The 22,140-nt window shown below is 36.1% G+C and overlaps 1 protein-coding gene across 1 annotated transcript in view; it reads left to right on the top strand.

The window, feature by feature from the left end:
- The window catches only part of UNC13C (unc-13 homolog C), a gene marked incomplete at its 3' end in the record, with an annotated part of 135,729 nt that overhangs the window by 20,010 nt on the left and 93,579 nt on the right, over positions 1-22,140 (top strand). Inside the window, exons 3-5 of the mRNA XM_080626807.1 lie at positions 398-462; positions 11,788-11,866; positions 18,290-18,361. Coding sequence (XP_080482933.1) covers positions 398-462; positions 11,788-11,866; positions 18,290-18,361 — 216 coding nt within the window. The remainder of the gene's footprint in view (positions 1-397; positions 463-11,787; positions 11,867-18,289; positions 18,362-22,140) is intronic.

Here is a 22,140-nt window from a genome sequence, read left to right as displayed (position 1 = left end):
CCTTTGGGTGTATTGCAAATGTGTTGCAGTTATGAACAGGATAACTGTCAATCTTGTGTTTATCATAATTGCCAACACGGGGGTCTGCTACTGTCAAACAAGTTATCTGGGATTTTTGTCTCTAATTATCATCTATACTGCTTACGCTATAGGACTTAATGGACAACAATATTTGGGAAGCAATATCTTATCTTCCCATGGGTTCTTCCAGTGTGTTTCATTAAATGCTGAATGCTATCAAAATGTATTCCAAAGCAATAGTTACTCTAGCTTTGGCCTGGAGCTGACCCTGCTAAACATTTTCATATTAGGTGTTATATGTGTTATACAGTTAAATTCTGTCTAAGGCTTACTAAGAGCAAGTGAGTAACTAATTTTTTTTTGGTCTTTACTAAAGGCTCGGATAGTAAGTGGAAGTTCCTTGGATACTTCCAAGCTTTATGCAGTCCAGGCATTTAGTGGGTAAGTACCAATATGACTGTGAATTCTGTTATTTATATTTGCGAATTAGCCTCATAGAGTTATAGTATTTTTTCTGAGTTTTGTTCTTATAAGAATTTGAATTATTTTAAAAGGAATATAATGTTTCATTGTGTATGTCATCTTTTAATTTTTTTAAGTCCTTAATTTTTAAGAAATTAATAACCAAAATTCTGTTGCAGATTCCAACAGAAAGACAATTTTTTTTTTTACCTGTTTGCATACAAAACAAATGCCCTTTGAAGCTGTAGTTTTATTTTCTCTCAATTTTAGTAAATGTGTAATAATATAATATCAGTCTAAGATTTTAAATCCAACAGGTCAAGGGAAAATGATCTTATATTTGCTGAGAGTGAGTGTGGCAGAAACATGTACATTTTGTTTGATTATTTCCAGATCGAGTTATCTTACATACAGTTATAAGGATTCCTTCCTTTGAGGAAAACCTCCTCTTCCTATTTTGAATACTTTATTCAGTTTGGAAAGGAGAAAAAGTAAAAACCATTGATAAAATTTGTCAGTTAGATTATCTAACTATCTAAAAGAAATATTACCCTCTTGCTGGTGCACTATATAAGCACTATTAGGTGTTGTTATACTTTGTCACAAAGATGAGGTGATGAGATTGAATTCATCTTCCATCTTCTCATTTGTGCACCTTAAAGGCTATTCAATAGGTGCTAGACACTATGAAGTTTTCCAATTTAGATTCCTATGTTTGGGAGTTTTCCCCTTAAAACAAAATTAATGGCATTAATTTTCTTAATATAATTCACCTGCTGCTGTGGAAGGTAACATTTGTACTTACTGCTAAACCTTAAACAAATTTAAGAGAACTCACCAGCTTTTCAGTGGCTTAGGTAGTTTCTGTATAATTTGTCATACTTCAAAGTGTTGTATTACTTCTTTTTCCAGCTCATAGAAACTTCAGAATTGCTGTAGAAGTGTAAGGCCGTATGTGACATTGTGCAGAGTTACTTGCTGAATGCAACATTAGACATTTAAGTATTATAAAAGATGTCGTGGATTTTTTATTAGTGGTCTCTTTGGCATTAGGATTAAATTGTAGTATACTTCTCTTGGCTTGCAAACCACACATTGCTTTCACTTTGATGCAGTTTTCTCTTAAGGTCACAAAGGTTGAAAGTAACTCAGTATTAAAATGATACAAACTTCTGCCTTGCATATTGATCAGCAGTATTTCTTACTATGCCAAAACAACTACTCCTGTTGAATGGGATTTTCTAAGTACTGTATCTCTCTGAGACACATATCTTTGAACAATTACATTTGAGAAGCTTGGTGTATAGGTCACCTCACAGTTTTCACAACAAGTAACACCTTTAGGTGTTCCTGCTCTGGCAGGGGGATTGGACTAGATGATCTTTTGAGGTCCCTTCCAATCTCTAACATACTGTGATACTGTGATACTGTGAAGAGAACAATATTTAACATCAAAATAAGTTCAAATTCTTGAAATACAGTGTAGAAATCAACATTCTCAGATACTCTTATAGGTGCTGTTCAGTGCAGATTTGTTTATTACGTTCAATGCCATATTTCTAGAATAAGAAGAAATGTTAGGGGGGGGAGGGTTTCACTAGAAAAAGCAGAAATCCAAGACTGAAAATATAGATAGCTCAAAACTGTTGTGAATTTACTATCTGTGGTTTTTAATGACCCAATTTTGATCATTACGTGTGGTTGGGCTTTCATTGTTTAAGCTAGAGAATTAATTCTTCAAATAACCAAAATCATAAGGAAAAAATTCCATTTCATATGATTTTTCTTCTTTTTTTTTAATTTCCCTTTCTTTAAGTAACCTACTTCTTGCTTTCTTAAATTTTATTGTTTGCCCCTCATATGAGTAAGTGCAATTAGAGAGCTCAGTCATGTTGCTTGCAATCTGGAAAACCAGAAGAGAAACAGTTTAACATCTAGTTATTATATAGTTTAGGAATAGCATTTTGTTAGAGGACTCTGTGAGTGGAGGTTCTGACAATCAGGTATGGGTATCTGTGCATGCAGGAAGCTGCCTTGGATGGTATGGTTTTATTGTATGCACTACTTTCCATAGCCAGTTACTTAATTACTCTTTCCTAATAGGTGTAGGACTTAGAAACGTAAGGTACAAGAGTGTATAGAATTCTTATTCTTTGTGGGTTGCACACAGAAATCAATCTCAAGATTGATTGATCAATCAAGACTTAAGGAGACCATTTGCCACTAAATGACTATGCAGATGGAAATTTCTCTTTTTCTGCCCTTTCTTCCACAGGTGAAAAATTCAAATATTGAATCCTCTAAGAATAAGCGGTGTCCATGCCTTCTACAGACATCCTATAACCACTGTATAGGACTACTTCAAATGACTGATAGTATCTCAATACTAGCTCATGGTTTTAGGTTAAACCTTACTTCTTTTGCTGAAAAAGTTTAGAAGGAGCCTCTACTCCCTTTGCTGTCTGCAGTATCTTAATGCAAGCCTCTGTTTCACCAGGCCTTCCTGAAAACAGTGATATATTTTTCATTTAACTTTGCATTCAGCTGAAGAACACTGACATCTCTAAAACTGGTGTAGCTCTGTTTTAATCACACTTTCCACTTTACTCCTGAATGTAAAAACTAAAGTGTAGGAACCCTCAGCCTTTTCACTGCCAGAATTAACTGACTGCAGCCTTAGATATGACTCCTTTGCCATCTAATTCTCCCCAAAAGGTGTTTCTGTTTGAAGTGAGGGGATATTCTTTCCCTCACAACCCTTGATACTTTGCTTTATCTATATAGAAATACCTCAATTGCCTCTTTTTCTGCTTTATTCTTCCCTCTTTCTCATAGCATAGTGCTGTGAACCCACCTCACATGCACAAGCATATCCCAAGCCCATGACACAGACTGCAGCTCTTCATTCTCTGTGGTGATTTTCACTTGGCTGCATTAAATGAGAAAAAAGCCAGGAGACTAAAGAAAAGGCAAAACCCAAATACAGTTTTCCTGTAGCTTGTCATGCTACTTCTTTGTTAAAAGGCAGAACCTCCACCTTCCCTGTTCTTTCTATGCCAGTACCAAATAATATCATTTTATTTGTCTCATCTTCAATAAGATGAAGAAAGTTTAGAATTTATCCTTTCAGTATTTTTGAAAATGACATGGAGGTCAGCTGGGTTTTTCATCATGTATATGAATCATAAAATCATAGAATGGTTTGGGTTGGAAGAGACTTTAAAGACCCTTCCAACCTTAAAGATCTAGTTCCACCTGCCCTGCCATGGGTAGGGACATGTCCCACTAGACCAGGTTGCTCAAGGCTCCATCCAGCCTGGTCTTGAACACTTCCAGGGATGGGGCATCCACAACTTTTTGGGGTAGCCTGTTCCAGTACCTCACCACCCTCATAGTGAAGATTTTTTTATTTTCCAAATGTGTAATCAAAGTCTCCCCTATGTCAGCTTAAAGGCATTCCCGCTTGTCCTGTCGCTACATGTGCTTGTAAGAAGTCTCTCTCCAGATTTCTTATGGACACCTTTAGCTCTTGGAAGGCTGCTCAGAAGTCTCTCTGGAACCTCCTCTTCTCCAGGCTGAACCCCAACTCCCTCAGCTTGTCTTCATAGGAGAGGTGCTCCAGCCCTCTGATCCTCTTCGTGGCCTCCTCTGGGCTTGCTCCAGCAGGTCCACGTTTCTTATGTTGGGGCCCCCAGAACTGTTCTGCCTTTTCCAGAGACTTGTTCTGTATTAATTCACTGCTTGCCTGAGGGCAGTAAAGTCAGAGACTGATAATTTTACCACATGGCCTAATCCATTATGAAATTTGCTAATGGTACACAGATGGTGCTGCATGCACGTGATTACTCACTTCCTTCAGTGGCACGTTCTCAATGGTAAAATCAATTTATTTTTTCTTGGATACTCTGGCAAATTCGGATAGATTATTGCTATGCAAAATACCTTCAAGAAGCACACAAAAAAATCAACATTACAGTTACTTTTCTTGCACTGAACGATGACTCGTGTGCCATCAATTTTGTCATCTTTTATGTCACTTTGTTGTTGTGTTGTTGTTAATGGAGGTAGGGAGGGGAGTGAAGAATTTAATCTATAACATACATAACAGGTACAGTTTGTCTAATGCTGTAGTGTTTAATATTCCAAAGACTATACATAAAGACTAGTATTTCACTGTCAATACGGCATTGCCCGGTTTGTTAGCTCTGGTAATGTAGCTATTCTCCAGGTTTTCAATAAAATTTGATCCCATAATCCAGGTCTGTGTATTGATCTTTGCATCCAGCTGATAGCCACCAATCTTTGCATATGATTCTCTTAAATATTATTAGAAGGATCAAATTTTGTTCTTGTACAGAGAATTTGTGCATAGAAGAATTTCTAGTTCATATTCCCAAAGTCAGGGTTGTTTCAGTAAAGATGCAATAAAAAGGACTAAATATCTAGCTCTCCAAGAGTAAGATTGAGATGTGTGTTTTCAGCACACGTTAGTGGAACTGTATTATTCCACTTGATCTCCTAGTGGATTGTCCTGCTCTCCACTTAAAAATGAAGTGTATCTTCTCAGGCAGGTGTACATCCCCTTTTGCGCTGTTACTTTTAGTTTTGTCTGTGTATTTAATTTTTATTTGTTGTAATTAGTTGTATAGTTTCTTTCCTTTATACAGTGCTTTTAACTAAATATTCATATAGGGGAAAAATAATTAACAGTATTTAAAAATGTTTTAAATTAATCTGAAATACAATACCTGCTCTGCTACCAGAAGCAACATGGAAATAACTTGCCTACAGGCCCTCCCACCCCTCTATATATGCAGGAGTCATGTAGCTATTACCTTTATCCTTCTATATGTGCCTGCATGCACAGAATACCAGTCTGCAGCCTAAGTGGCAGTGATTAGAATTTCTGATATAGCCCTTCTTAAGTGTATTGCCTTGCTTATGCACTTTGCCTTACCACCAGACCCAAAACATACACAGACTCATATCTGTTCAAGTACTCCAGCCTTTCATATTATTAGCTCCTTCCATGTTTAAAAAATAGGGTCATCTTTGTTGTTGTCAATATCTTCTTTTGAACCTCACCCCTCGTGCACTCCTGACATTCCAAACAACTTCAATGCCATCACTACCTGCTCTGGCTAAAGCTGCTTTCACCCTGTTTCACTTCAATCTTCAAAGAGAGAGGAACAGTTGCTGTTTATCCCAAATTATGCAGAGGCAGCTGTTGGACTAAGTTTGATAAAAGATTCACAAGTCCCTCATAAAGTCAGAATTCATATTACAGCACTAATGCCATGATGAAATATCTTTGTATTATGCCCCTCTACTCTGCTCTCATGAGACCTCACTTGGAGTATTGTGTGCAGTTCTGGTGTCCTCAACATAAAAAGGACATGTACTGTTGGAACAAGTCCAGAGGAGGCCACGAGGATGATCAGGGGACTGGAGCACCTCCCGTATGAAGACAGGCTGAGAAAGTTGGGGCTGTTCAGCCTGGAGAAGAGAAGGCTGCGTGGAGACCTCATAGCAGCCTTCCAGTATCTGAAGGGGGCCTACAAGGATGCTGGGGAGGGACTCTTCATCAGGGACTGTAGTGACAGGACAAGGGGTAACAGGTTAAAACTGAAACAGGGGAAGTTTAGATTGGATATAAGGAAGAAATTCTTTAGTGTGAGGGTGGTGAGGCACTGGAATGGGTTGCCCAGGGAGGGTGTGAATGCTCCATCCCTGGCGGTGTTCAAGGCCAGGTTGGATGAGGCCTTGGGTGGCATGGTTTAGTGTGAGGTGTCCCTGCCCATGGCAGGGGGGTTGGAACTAGATGATCTCAAGGTCCTTTCCAACCCTAACTCTTCTATGATTCTATGATTCCAGCTGCTCCTGGGTAACAAAGAGCCCTGAGAGTCCGAGCAGCTGAATTTAATTCTTAGTCTCTATACATTTACTTTCATAACCTCAGAAATTTTATTTCTATCATGCTTTTGCTGAGAATTGTAGGTATGTCTGGAAGTTGCAATTTGGGTCAACCTTAATCATTATGTTCTTGAAAAGAAAATTCTAATATCAGAACCCTGCACCAAAGACTGTTTACGTGAAAATAGAAAGGAAATGTATAAACAGCCTATGGATCTCTTTCCCTTTCTTACAGAATGGTGCAGATGGATCAGAAGGCAGCATGGGAGAGATGGGTTATCTCTCAAGTTTATAGGATAACAGTTAGGATAGTGCTTGGAAACTGGAGTGCTTGCTCTTAAGGGTTAAAATAAACTCTCCTATACTTCAAGTAAGTGCTTTACCCACTCAACTAAGATATGAAAAGGATTACTTTTTTTTTTTTTTTTTTTCTCTTGTAACTGGAAGGAACTCAACAAACAGAAACAGGGATGAATTTGAGGGTTTTAATATGGCCAACAGGCAATTTGGCAATTTTCGGGGGAGTGGGAGGGAAGTTAATATGGACTTGATGCATTAGAAGAATTGGATGAAAATCCTGAAGACTTTCAAAAAAGTACACAAATGGTCTGAACAAGATTATTATCTTTCCTTGTATATCTGTCAAATTTCATCGATAACTTGAAGTTAGTAGAACTGCTTACTCCTTGTTCAGCTTTTCAAGAATCCCTGATAGAAATTTTACAAGTCAGATTATTTGCATAGATTAGTTCCGAGAGGTTCAATCTTTTCACCTGCTTACTAGCTACTACCAAGACTAGTTAAAATTGTCCTCTTAGTTTTCAAGTTTTTGTTCTTGTTTCTCTTGTTTCCGATCTGCTGTCTCTTTTGCTGATTTCTATACTTCTTCCATTTCATTCTTCCTCTTAACTCTCAGATGAAGTGTGCTCTAGTTGTCATCTACACCTATAAGGAACACTCAGCCTCCCAGATCCAGTGTTTTCTGACCTTTTATATTGACTTAACTCTCCTTGATTTATGTTTAAGTGTCTTAATAAATATGTTCTGACCCAGCATTTGGTGGATTAAATAAATTGTCTTCACTGTCATTGAAGAATTTTTAATGTGCATGCTTCCCAGGCTCATGTATAAGCTGGGAACAGTCAGTTATATATTCCTGTAGATGTATTTCTAAATCCATGTGATATCATGTCTGCAGAAATTAACCAGAGGTGGAAATCTAGTAAAGCTTTTTGGCCATGATTCCATGATGATACAGCATGATGAAAGTTGACAGTTACATAAATATCTGGATTTAAAAGAGAAACTAAAAGGCTTTGTGGTGGGTTTGGGTTTTAATTTGTAAGGTAATTTCTCACCACCTTCATTAGGGTGCCATGATGTTTCAGTATTGCTTTTGATGTGTTTTACCTCTTTCTGCTCCAGCAGGTTTATATTCTTATTTTGATTAGGTCTTATGATCCTATGATAATGACAACCAGAGATGCATGTTGTCAAAGATCAACTAAATGCAGCATGTTATTACCTCCTCTGGTTCTAGGAAGGTCTCCATCCTGGTTTTGCAAATGAATTTGTCATGTAGAACTTCCTATCTTCACCTTATAAATTCTCACAAGCTTTATGCAAATTCGGTTCTTTTTTTCCCTGTGGTGGTTTCTTTCATTATGGCCTTATTGATACTAAGGAGGCCCTTTACACTGATTTCAAGGATAGTAGAAGGAATTCAAACTGAGTCCTTGGCTTTATGGTATTGCAACAGTTATGATAAGGCAGTGTTAATTTTGAGAAGGATGTTCAGATTTTTCTCTTCCCTATAAATGTTGAGACCAGGTCTGCCTTCTAGACAATTTTTGCAGCACTGTGAATACTCTGTCTTCGTAAGTATTACTACTAATTTCCTCTGGTGTAAGGATCAAGAATATTATCAAATGTAGTTTTAATGCTGTTTTGCTGGTACTTGGTTTTAATAACTTTTTTTTTTTTTTTTAAGTTTGTCCCTTAGGAAATCATGATAGTGTTTTAGGGGGGGTTGTGTGGGGGTTTTTTGTTTTGCTTAGTTTTTCAAAATATTGAAAAAAAATAAAGGGCAAGTTTTACAAGCTGAAATGGTGGCACTTTGAGGCCATATCGCCTGAGGCTAGAATAAAGTTAGCTGGCATCAGCTCCCTGTAACGTGACAAGAAGCATGATGGGAAAAAGAAATTAGGTCAGAAATTCTTTGCAAGCAACTTTATTTTTTCTAAAAGCTGACTTGGCCCCAGAGGCCTCTTAGCACAATTTATAATATCTGTTGGTCTGCTTTGGCTTGCACCTGAGGATGAAGCATGCAGCAGATTTGTGATCAGAAGGCAGAGGGAGGCTCAAAGCTATAGTCACAAAGTCTATTTTGCTGCATCAGCTAGAACGAGCGGCTGAAAATATATCCGAATGTGTGCTTAATTTATATCCTTACGGTATAAATATGAGTAAGAAGCATAATTTCAAAATTTTCATGACATTAATATGTGTAGTCATTTGAGTACACGGTCTGTCAAATTTGTGTGGATATAGTCCTTTAATATAGCTTAGTCTACTCCAGCTTCTTGCATTGGCCAAGATAACAGGTTTGCTTCTATGGTGAGATTTGGCTCTTTTAATTTTTATTTTTTTCTTATAACATGGTATTTTTAGCTCATATTAAGACACTTCTAATCCAACTTTCATTTTCAGAGAAAGTGCTAGGTATTTCTTTGGTGGCATTTTAATATACTAAGGACCAGGGAAAGTTATAAATCCAGTCCTGTAATTACTTCTATAATGCTGGTATTTTCTCCCATTTCAGTTTTCTACTCCAGAAAAAATCATTTATTGCTACTCAAGTGTGGATTTGTGGATCTTCAGACAGTGTGGCTGCCTCATAATTATTTTCATTAACTTGCATTGTTCCATGTTTATGTTTTTACAAAAGTTACTGGCTACATTTTGTGATTATAATGTTCAGCAACAATATTTTTCTTCTTCTCCTCCATACCCCTAGTTCAGTCTTCAAAAAACTCATTTCAATTTTGATGAGATCAGACTAGCATTTTGAGTTATTAAAGATGCTTAGATGTTTTATGTATCACATTTGAGTATATAAATCTAATTATGTTATAAACCAGACTCATCTAATCTGAAATAGCATATAATCCTAAGAACTTTAAGAAAATTAAGTATCCCAATGACATAAATGTCTGTTCAATACTGAGTGACCTCTTCATTTTCATCATTATTTCATTACTCAAGACTGTGAAGCAGAATTGTTCAACTGTAGGGAAAAACTTCTTGCTGCTGCCTTAGCCAGTTTGTTCATATTACAGGAAGTTACAATATTTCAGGTATGGTGTATCATACATGTACTGAGCTTTTGTTTGAGTAGGGAGAACTTCAAAGTATGGGAATTATTGAACAGAAGATGACCAAATACCCCCAACAATATGGATTCTATTATGCCATTTTACTTTCATCTTCTCCAATTTAACTTTAGTTAAGCTTCACCAAAGCTGAAATTTTCAAGTCCCCTGTCCAACACATTCTAAGAAAATAAGTTTGTTGCTCTGCATCTATTGAAAGTAAAGCATGGAAATAAATAATGGCAGTCTATTGCTGTGTCCATTTCTTCTTCAAGCCTGTGGAATAGAAAGGAGACCAAATAGAACTTAATTTTATTCCAAGTTCCAGGTGAGAGAGGAAAAAAATATTGTAGACTACCTTAAAAACAAAGCAAACAAACAAAAACCCCCAACAATAACAACAAACCAACCAAAAAATGAAACAAACCCCAGTAATACAGGGTCTTACCGAAGGTCCCTCTAGCCCAGAATCCCTCTTCTCCTGGTGGTGGCCAGAAGCAGATACCTAGAAGTTGTCAGAAAAGTGTGCGTATAGCATAAGATGGTATTTCCTTGGGATACTCTCCTCGCTTTCTAGTCTTCTAATAGTTTGCAATTCAACAATTGCTTAAGCCAGAGTTGGTGTCCTTTTTTGTAATGTCCATTAACGTATTTCACTTCTCTTAAATCATTCGGATTCTGATTTATGAGTTCTGTTGGCTTGGGTTGATTTATCTTGAAGATATTAACAGTGGAGGTATTGGAGTAGAAGGATATGCCTGTCCCTGAACTGCTTACATATTAGCATAACCCAGCATTGATTTCAGTTTATATCACTATGCCAGGCTGTAAATCATGGCAACTGAGGTCTCTGATTCATAATTCCTTCTGGATTTCACTGCAGCTGTGGAACTGTAACTTCTGTATCCAACAGGAATCATCATCCAGAGTCCTGGCTTAAATAAATATGAAATTTCTTAACTCTACTAATGGCAGCGGATTTTAATCCTCAGGTCAGCAAAGGAGTATTTGGGACAAAGTACTAACCCTTCAAAAGGAAGTGAAAATTCTGTCACTAATTTCAGTTAAATCTCTTTTCACCCAGTAATTGTGATTTCTATAAATATACTGTTTACTGTAACATGTACTTTCGTTATACACAGAAGTAGAGAAATAAAAATGTAAGAACAACTGAAAAGGGTATTTGAGACAGTGTCAAACAGAAGGAGCATGGAGGAAAGTATGTTGGATCTTGAAAAATATGGTATCCCAGCTTCTCTGAGAATCTCAAAATATTTCTGAATTACAGATCTGACAAGGTATATAGTAATCTTACAACGTCCACTCTGAAAAACATTCAGGAGGATACCTGCCTTACCTTTTCTGAAGAGTCAGGGAGAATGAGGCATATGGTTTTTGGATGAGTGTGTATTCTTTCAAATCCTATTGGTGTGTCAGCCTTTTATTCTTTGAAGTGGCTCCAAGTTGTTCTTTGCTGTTGTTTTCACATTGTATGTCAAGTCTAGCATATAGTTTAAATGTGTCCTTAATGAAAAAGGTAAACCAGGCAAGAGAAAATAACCATGGTCACCATGGAGTTATCTTAAAATGTGACAAGTTCTGTTTTCCATAATCACATGGACGCATGAGAGGATGGGATTATGTATTTAGTTAGATATTTTGCTATTTGTAGCAAATGTATGACAGAGATATCCTGTACAGTGTTGGCCACTTAACTACCAGATATACAAGTCCTTTTGATGGAAAGCTGATGTTACAATTTTAAATCCATGGTACAAAATTTTAGGAGGTATTTAAGCAAACTTTCAGCTACACTTTGTTCTGAGTGAATGTGAGGAGAAAAAGACAGCCATGCTAAAAACACTCTCATTAATTTTTCATGAGAATTATAACACTTTCTTTAGCTGATAACTTAATTTTTGGTTTTAACTGTAAACACAGATATTATAAGTAGTTCTTAGGATGCAAACTTGAAAGCCTCAGATTTTTATTTTCATCTCTGCCTTTTCAACTCCTACAGTGTTGGCCGTGGGCTGTATGGAATTGATAGCATGCCAGACCTGCGCAGAAAGAAATCTTTTCCCATTGTTCGCGATGTGGTAAGTAACTTCTGAGGCTATGAGACTTGATTTATTTGCCTGTTGTCTAGATCTTTCTTATAATTACTATTGTGCATGTGAATTATAGTTTGTCAACAATTGGTTTATGGAAAAAAGGTATCTTGAGTGAATGGATGGAGGCGGTAAAAAGCAATGATGCAGTTGTTATAATGTACTAGGTAAGTCTGAATATCTCATCTAATATTTAGATATTACTTGTGGATTCAAGTAATGTGAATTTCCTGCAATAATAAGCTACTCATTTTTGTGTTGAATTAGCTTGTGAAGACAGCTGTTATTGAGTGCTTGGGATATACTGATTGACTTGATTTATTATGATACTGAAAAAGGAAATTCCTTTTAAAAAGTAACCCTGTTTCAGTATGAATGTTTTAAAGACTTATGCATACTTTTGGTACAAGACCAGGTATGTTATTTTAGCAGACATTGTAGACAATAATAATCTAGACAAATTTCAGGAAAGTGAAAAGAATGGCTGTTCCTTTGAGATTTATTCTGACTTCCAGTCTAAACAACATTAAGTAGAATCTCTGTGTGAAGAATTTCAAGTGCCATTCACATTTCTTTCTTTCTTCTTGTAAAGTGTAGAATTCATAATTAAATAAAATACATATTTAGTCTCTGGTGGTGGCAAGCCCCCAGTCCATTTCTTATTGTAAAGAAATGATGAGGAGTCAGCCAAAGTAAATGATTTAATATAGTTGTCTTTAAAAGATCAATCTTTGCCAAATTATTGCTCAGTGTATTCTTAGCGTCTCTGTTCAGTCATTCTACAGTAATATAACACAATATCTGAATGGTCATGAAGAGAGTACAGCAACAATTTTGGGGTAGAATTCCTTCTGAAATCAATGAAAAGTTGCCATTTATGACATACTAGAGTCTGCATTCATTGAATCCATCTTTTTGACGCTAGCCACTCTACTGTAATTTGTATTGCATAAATATAATTTAAAGCCATGTAATGATGCTTTTATGCATATTAAATAGCAGTTTGCTTTATTCTTAATTGTTGGAACTGTTTACAGACAGATATAGCTCAGAACAGACTAAGACATCAGAATCTTAATAGTAACTATTCACTTTGAAAACCATAATAATTATCAAAGTGAATCTAAAAAGAAAATTCACATTTTGAATGGTGCAATGAAACCTCATTTTTATTATTCAAATATGTCAATGATTATTGCTTTACCATCCAGTCATTGAAGGATAACTCCTCTTGAAGGAATTCTACCTATAGTAAGTGCAAATTGCAGAATTTTAAAACTGAAATTTGTCCTGGAATTTAATAATTATGGACTTACTGTACAGCCCGTAACTGTATGTTCTTTAAATATCTACTTCTGATACTGAAATAGGTATCAGTTGATTTTTTTCTTTTCCAATAAAGCTGGCAAATTATTAATATTCTTTATAATTTCTTTCCTGTCTCGGCTGGATTTTTCAGGCTATGGTAAGTGCTTTTACACTGATACAGTTCTAGAATGTTCAATAACTTAGGGATTTTATGAATGTTGTATTTTATGATGACTTTTTTTTTGGAAAATAGAAATACTCTTTATGACCAAGAATTTAATCCTAAGTGAAGTTTTGCCTTATGTGAATGTGTTGTCCTTTGCATCATTTACACCAAAATTATTAGAAAAAGTTTATCTGTGTTTTCCAAATATCCTTTCTAATGATACAAGTAAACTGTTGAGGACCCAATCATGATGCTTCCCCTGTGGAATTGAACAGTCTTAGATTCCTAGATCAAGAGAAGTTGAAATTGTTCCCTACTCTTAAATCTTCTTCAACTAAATTATTTGATCTTTCTCATCAAAGGTGAATTTCCCAAAGCAACTGAAGATCGTTAGGTACTATGGTGTAATTTTTTTCTGCCAACTATATTAATGGTTCATGGAAATATTTTCTTTTTCCACAACTTTGGTACTTGTAAAGATCCCTTCTTATTTTCCTATTCCCTCTCTGCACGTCCAGTTTTTCTGCATTAGTTTTCATGCTTTCATCATGGTATCTCAATATAAAGTTTAACAAAATGATGTACCTCTTCTTAAGAAGATATCTTTGATTCCCATTTGTTTCCATAAATTCACATTTTGAAAAATCTAGTTTTCAACAGCAGTTGTGTTGTTTTCATTCTTTTTCTCCTAAATCTCTAAGACAAGTGCTTTCATTAATGCTCTGGGATTTCTGCTTTCCCTGCTTGTTTTGGGTTGAGTCATTAGAGAGAATAAAGCAATCAAAGTCCATCTATAGGAACAGTTCTCTTTGCTGCAGTCAGGTATTTCACTATGGATCATTATTAGAGTTCTTATAGAATGTATTTGACGTAAAAGGGAAAGAGAATGAAAGAAGAAATCATCATTCAAGTGGAGTAACAATACAGCTGTTTGAATAGCAGTACAGAGCGTTTGAACAGACCTCTGTCTAAAGTGGAGTCAGAAAGATGAGTTGAGTGCACTTGTTAATGTAATTGCTGTAACTTCTACTTTCAAACAAATGTATTCTGTCTTTTGTACTAGTTAGAGCTTATTATTTGAGGTGGGACTACAACTTGGCAAAAGAGTAGAAATAATTACAGTGGAGGTTAGAATTACTTAACTCACAATGGCCAAATGTGTGTGTTGATCTGCCAGTAGACAAAGGTCCCTAACTATTTTTCTTTCACTATGCTTTACTCCTTACTTCATCCAGATTTCTTCTCTTTGTCATTCAAGAATATATTATTGCTATGCTTTATCGTTTGATTATAAGAGCACAGAATAATTTGTGACTCCTTGCTGCTGTTGTAAAACAGTCTGCTTGTTTCATACTGTTGAAGAGAACACACAGGATGAAACAACTGCCCATTTCAGCTAAAGCAATAATGAGTAACTTTTACATTACATTACAAATAAACCAGTATTTGTCAAGTGGTAACAAATATTGTATCTACAACTTCCCACACACACCCACTCCCCTCTTGTAATAGGCTATAGACTCTTGTAAGGGGGGTGTGGAACCGAAGTGAAGGAAGAAATTATCAGGAAACCTGAAACCCTCTGTAAAAACAAAGGAATGAGTATTGCATGACACAGCCAGCATTCATGAACAGTTGCAAAACATAACCGTGACTGGTGCTTCTTCACTGCTACTTTTGCTGCTCAAAACAGAGCTTTCTTTTATTTCAGCATTGCAGGTGGCTCTTTTTTTTCACCTACACGATTTTTTTAATATAACATTTAATTGTAGCTTGAGTCAAATTCTCTTTTACTTACAGTTACCACTTTTCAATGTTGCTAGGATTACTTCTATTTTTTTATTATTCTTTGAAGCTACTAAGGTAAATTCAGAGGTGATACATAACACAGTGTAGATACAAGTTAATGTAGGGGTCTAAAAGGACCTGAACATAAAGTAAACTAAGTTAATTTAAATCATGTATCAGGGATTTGGAGAAACATTTAAAAATCAAACAGATGGTGTTCTACTTCAGCACCTTCTTTCATTGGTTTGAGGTTTGGTTGATTATTTTATTTTATTTTTTTTCCCCCAGAAATTTATCATAGAATCAACTTGGCTGGAAAAGACATTTAAGATTATCAAGTCCAACCGTTACCGCAGGACTGCCGAGTCCACCACTAAACCATGTCATGAAGGGCCTCATCTACATAGTTTTTAACACTTTCAGGGACAGTGATTCCACCACTTGTCTGGGCAGCCTGTTCCAATGCCTGACCACTCTTTCAGTGAAATTTCTTTTCCTAATATCCAATATCTCCGCTGGCACAGCTTGAGACCCTTTTCTCTTGTCCCATCACTTGTTATTTGGGAGACCAGTCACCTCCTTGCTCCATCTGCCTTTCAGGTAGTTCTTGAAAGCGATAAGGTCCTCCCTGAGCCTTCCCTTCTCCAGACTACACAACCCCAGTCCCCTCAGCTGCTACTCCGTAAGACTTGTACTGTTATGAGAGGCCCAAATGTTCATGATGCAATAGTGCCAATGTAAAGATCTTCACAGTCTGCAGGTCAAATTCTCATAAGCCTAAAGACATGAGGTAGTATCTGAACATCAGTTTGAAAGGGTAAGCAAATCTCATCTCCTGTTAAAGGAGATTGGTGAATGGCTTCAGGTTCCTTTTGCTCACCATGTTCTTTTGATGCTCTGGCAATTTGGTCTTCCTTCCTGGAGGCTCCGGATAATAAGCAACACTTACCATGCTTCCTTGCTACTATTTTAAAAAAAGAGAAGGGCAGTAGGGAGAAAAGTTTTCTTGCTACATTCGTATCCTTCATCCTTGTTTCCCATAAATGAGTCTGGCAGCAGTCTTCTCTTACTCTTTCCAAAATACTCACTCCTGTTTGCTTCTTTCCATCCTTAAGCCCAGACACTGTTCTGTGTTTGTTCAGTGCTTGTTTCTTTTCTGCTTAAAGTTTCCAACACATTTTTATTTGCCATTTCTCACTTTGGTGTGTGGCTGTGGGTCCTGTAACATTAAATTTTGTCACAAAAAGTTTCTGTTTCATCTTTCTTGTCATTTTGTTAATCTCAGTGGTGCACACCAATGGAATTTCTCATATTCGCAGAAATAGCAGGAAATACAGTCACAGAGAAGCAGAATTATTTACTTATTGATAACAAAGTGGGAAAACTGAGAGTAAATTAATGGCATAGGCTTGGTAAACTGCTCAGAGTTTAAAATAAAAGTATCCCATAGTATCTGTAATAAGACAGTGATAAATCAAATGTTTCTCTGCCAAGGATGACTTCCTACTCTATAACTGTTTTCACAAGATTAATAATTCTATATCTATCTGCAAGTTTAATTACTATCAAGGGAAACTTACTGAAAATTGGATGCATATGTTCTCAGGGGAAAGTGATTGTTTAAAATTAATATTAACAGCCTTAATATATCTAAATAAATTAAAAAAAAACACCCAACCCACAAACATTTAAAATGTCATTGTTATAAATTATAAAATTGGAAGAAGTTTGAATTGTTTCTCCATCCAAAGATTAATGATGTGGTTCTGCTGATGTAAACCTAAGTTACTTCTGACCCAGTATGTATTTCACAAAAGTAAGAATGTTGTATGCAAAATATCATTGAATCTTTTTCTAAAATAGCTCTGTAATGGGGGGGCTACAGAGACCCACTTCACAATAAGGTGAAAATCTGTATCCTCACAACAAAGGCAACAACAGATTTATGGTTAGTGGGTGGTATAATTGATCCTCCTCACACTGCTAGACTATGAGGGCATCAAGCATGACAAAACTGATGCTGGATTACAGGAAAACAGAGATAAAGCAAAAGTGTACAGGCAGGCTTGAAATGATTTAGAATACAGGGAAGGATGCATAAGACCAATTTTGCAGGTAAAATGCAGCAATGCAGGAGTGTTATGGTTAATATCTTGTACAGTAGAATAAATCTTACCTGTCTCTTGTCAGGCCAGAAGGACTGCTGATAGCAGAAGTGATAATCAGAGTTGAAATATTTTTTGGAAAACACACAGAACTCCTTTCCACAGGGATCTTTTCCTTTTGATGATTATACTCTCTAATTCTCAAGGACCCATTTAATTACAGGGATATTGAAGTAAGGAAGATAAAATTTCCTTGTTTATTGTATATTAAAAATACTTTGATTGCCTTTGTATGTGCTATACTAGAGCAAATGAGATTGTCTCTATGACCAAGGGTGTAGTCTTAAGAACTGGGAAATATTCATATAATACCCATAACATCATGTGGACTAAAGAGGACAGATTGAGACAGATTCCAGCCTTTTTACTTCTCTCCAAGAACCAGAGTATTTGTCCACATAGCTATTCATAGTATTGAATGAATATTATCTTTTAAGGTAAAAAGTACAGTTCGGTTTCCCAGACTTTTTATTGAAGACAAGAAGCAATTTATAAACATACACAGTTTAGAAGTGCTCAGTGAATTAAGAAAAAAATATCTGGAATTGACAACTTGAATGATAAGACTATTGCAAAATGATCTCCCATGTTGCTGAAGGCACAGACAGCTTCCAAATTAGGGCAGGATGCCTATCCTTGTACCACATTAATTTGGTTGGCAAAGCAGAAAAACAGTGACAGCCTGTGGTTTAAAAAAAAAAAAAAAAAGAGTCAAAAACCTTTGAATACCAGGTTTTATATTAGGAGTGGCAGTGAAGCTAGGCACTGCTGAAAGAAACAGTAATGGTGAGGAAAAGTGTGCTTGCATTATGTACTGAAACCTGAAAGGTTGTTGTGATGCAAAACATTAATTAAAAGCTTTTGCAACTCCTACAGTTTTGCTTTAATCCAATAGCATAATCAAGTACTACTTGCCTTCCATTAGAGTCAGTAACTGAAATTACTAGTATAATTTTTAACAGTTTTGCATTTTGCCTTAAACAGACACTTGCAGCTCGAAAATCTGGTATTTCCATGGCAATGCTCATCCGGACCTCCATAAACAATGATGAAATGGTAAGTGTTTTCAATGGTAGGTTTAAGTAATTTAAATAATAGAGAAATTTTTTGTTCAAAGTTCTTCAGAAATTATTTCAACCTGAGACATTCCAAACTGGATAAAACTGTGTGTATAAGCATCCTGTTTATTCTGTAGGAACTTTCAGGGATCTTTACAGAATTTGCTGCCTGATCCACAGTGACAGAAACAGGTTTGCTTCTGCTGACAGTTAGAAGACACGAAGCAGAAAACCTTTGTTTAAAAACCCAATTGCTTTGGAAAACCTTTTATTTTAAACTGGCCAGCTGCACAACACTTTACCTGCAGGCTTTCAGGATCTCTCTCTGTTCATCACACCATCAGTACAATTAGAATGACAGGATTCTGCAAGATTTCTGTGTGGTTGTTAATTTTTTCCCAAGTCCTTATGGGTGGCTGGGACATTATTTGATTTTGTACATGTAACTTCTTTTAATAACACATGGGATCTAGATGAAGAAGTATTTAATTCATACAAGAAGTGACCAGGAGAATCGTTTGAAAAGTCATATTCTCACAGCTGGTAAAACACGTGTGTTGTGGGTTTCCATTATTGGCTTCATTTACTTTTTGCAAAAGAAATGTATTTTAAACAAAAACACAACACACGCCATCTTCTTCAGCAATACTTGATGTGATGCAATCAGATTTACATGGCTAAACTAAGCAAAAGCACTAATTTGAAGGAGTAAAGGCCCCTTTTGTGTTCCTTATATTGCTAGTGAAAACATTGACATCTAGAATATCTTGTATATTAAAAATATATATTAAAAAAAAAGAAGTGTTGAATTTTTCTTACACTGTTGTTAAGCTCTATAGCAGAAAAATGGAAGAGTAGAATATGTTGACAAGTATTCTGGGAGCTGAAACACGTAACACAAGTACACACACACCCATTCCTCTTCTCTAATTTATTGTGAACTTTCTGTGCTTATACGGTAATCGTAAAGGAACAATTTGGTAGTGCTCAGGTATGGATTGATGAGGTGGGAAACAGCTGGTATTTGAAATGATCTTTCAGTAGGAGCAGTAGTTATTTTATTCTGCAATGCCAAAATAACCGCCAAAGTCGGTAGAATGGAGAACTATGGAATGTGAAAAAGGAGTTAAAGGCTGAAGGAAAATTGTAGAGAATAAACTTATGCTATGTAAGTGGTGCAGAATAGACTTTCCATTTATATTATAGCTGCTATAAAAACATCTAAGTTCAGTAAAAGTCCCTAAGATACTCTGTATCTTTTACTAAAAGGTGTCTGCTAAACAAACAAATAAAACATTTGTAAGGATTACTGCCTTTTATGACAGTAAGTTCAGGTTTAAATATTCATTTACATGCTTTCCCTTATGCAGAAACTACCAAGTTTTGACTTTGGAGGGCTAAAGATGCAAGTTTAGTTGGCAATGTAAATTGCCAACAAATGCAGGAAAAGAGCATAATTTGAACTGCACTTGCACATTCTGACTTTAGTGGAAGTGTTCAGGATGAAAGAAAGTGGCAGTAAATCCCAGGGGAGAGCAAACATTTCTCTAATGCTTGCTGTCAATCAGGAGAAACTACTGAACTACGGTCCAGGAGAAATGGAAAGGGAAAATAAGTTGAATATATTTTTATGCCATTATACTCTTTGGCCTCCACTTCAACCATGCCAAATGAAAAATTGTGTACCAGATGTAGATATTTGTTATGAAATCCTTAAAGAAAAACATAAGCCCAAAGGCAGACAACAAATATAATTTAGATACATAAAAGTTGATTTGAGAAAATGTCATAAGCTAATTCAGAAGGAAAGGTGAATAAGAAAAGCCTGGTTTATGCCAGCTCTCACTAAACATACTAAAGGGAAGTGGGTACTCTTCACTACAGGATAATTATAATGGTAAAGCTAGTAAAACTACTTGCAAGATATCTAAAACAAGTGAAAGGTAATACTTTTCTTCTTGGTCTGCAAGTAGCCAGCAGAACTTAATGCCCTAAGGCATTATTAAAACTTAGTAGAGCAAGATTTGAAAACAGAAAGAGCAGACATTTTCAGGCATAAAAGAACTCTCCAGATACTCTCCACAAAACCAGATGGAGAAATGCAGTCACCGATGAAAGTTAAGGAAGAAAATTCCCTTTGGGCAAGTTACTCTTCTGATTAAGGCTATTTTGGTTTTTATTCTCCTTCATCTTTTTCTGGAGGGAATATTAGTGACTCTGACGGAAGCAGGTCATTTGGGTGTTTAGATTCAGTATGGAAATTCTTTGAGCCTTTTATTAAAAATCAAATGCTACTTACTCAAAAAATTAAAACCAGAGGTTAAATGCTGTGAGCTGTGCCACCTGACATGGCTATCCTTCTGGTATAACCTGTTCATGATTCAGTGAGTTTGTAGGTTCTCAGGCACTGATTCAAAGACATTTTATAAAGTATTAACTTCAGTGATGCTTAAACACATGATTTCAGTTGGGCGTTCATTTAATTGCTTTGCTGAACAAAGAGATAGCAGCAAGTTTGTGAAAATAACACACTATTGACATTGAAAAAGTATCTGTAGTAGTATATGACAAAAATAAACTTCACTTTGGAAGATAAGCAGATAACTAAGTAATCCTCCTTTATATTAACAGTCCTAAATGTTGCCATGCTCAGAGCTCTGTGAATGTGTATAATAGATACATTTAAGCAGAGAATGGTATTAGCAATGAAAGCTCCTAGACAGTAATATAAAAAATACCTACTTTACAATTCTAGTTTGCTTTAACAACTGAATTTTCAGCTTAAAACTTCATTTACCCTCAGATGTTTAGTTCAAGACCTATTGAGCTGTGCCATTCATTACTTAGTGCCATTTCAGAAATAGATACAAGTTACTGGCAAAATTCTAAACCTATTTATACTGTGAAAAAAACAGTGAAGTTGAACAGGGTAAAAGGGTAGTAGTTGTACTGATACTACTAGAGTTCAGGAGTGAGAGAGTGTAATCTGCAAAGGAATCTTCAAAGATGGTGGTTTCTGAGAAACATGATTTCTCAGCAAGCTACATAACTTCACTTTAGGTTGTTTTTGAAGTTTTCTTTCTGATACCTGTAGCTGTTAGACTGTGATGTGGCAGGCAGATGGTGGAGAAACACACAAAAGTGAAGTGTGCTGAGTTATGTGGCCATGAATTAGCCCAGTCCCTCTGCTAGATCAAACCGCTGCTAACCTTTGCTTGCTTTCAGGGGAGTTCTGAGATGGCTAATTGTCTAGAGGAGGCTAAGAAAGCACTCTGGAGAGAATTCTGTATTTGTTTTAGTTTTTCCTGCTATATCAGCTTCTTTTCCTAGTTCGGTTCTACAGTGTTCTCAGAGGTGCTAGGATAAAATGTCCATGAAAAGCCTGACTACATTTGTTTTGCCAGGCTTAACGGGACGGATGTTGTTTTTAGCATGTAACTATGAACTTCCAATAAGAACTGCTACGGCCTAAGCTGCTTAACATTTGGTTTTCTTATTTGCAGTGCTTGAACGTATAAATCAGTGCATTTATGGCTATACGGTTTTTCCCATGGTAGAAGAAATGTTTTAATTGATGGTTCTGTGCAATGTTATGCAGATATGCACCCCAAAAAAAATATTTTTATTGGACAATTTATTATTAGCAGAATCTCACATATTTTAGTTGAGACTCGGATACTTAAGATCAAGAACATGACAGTGTGTTGTTAGATAGGCTAATATCTTGCATTTGTCATATACTTACCACTGAGGAATATTAAAATTATGGGACTGTTA

This window comes from Psittacula echo (genome assembly GCF_963264785.1).
Source record: "Psittacula echo genome assembly, chromosome: 10".
In the NCBI taxonomy this organism is placed as follows: Eukaryota; Metazoa; Chordata; class Aves; order Psittaciformes; family Psittacidae; genus Psittacula; species Psittacula echo.
This window is presented reverse-complemented; position numbering and strand designations above follow the sequence as displayed.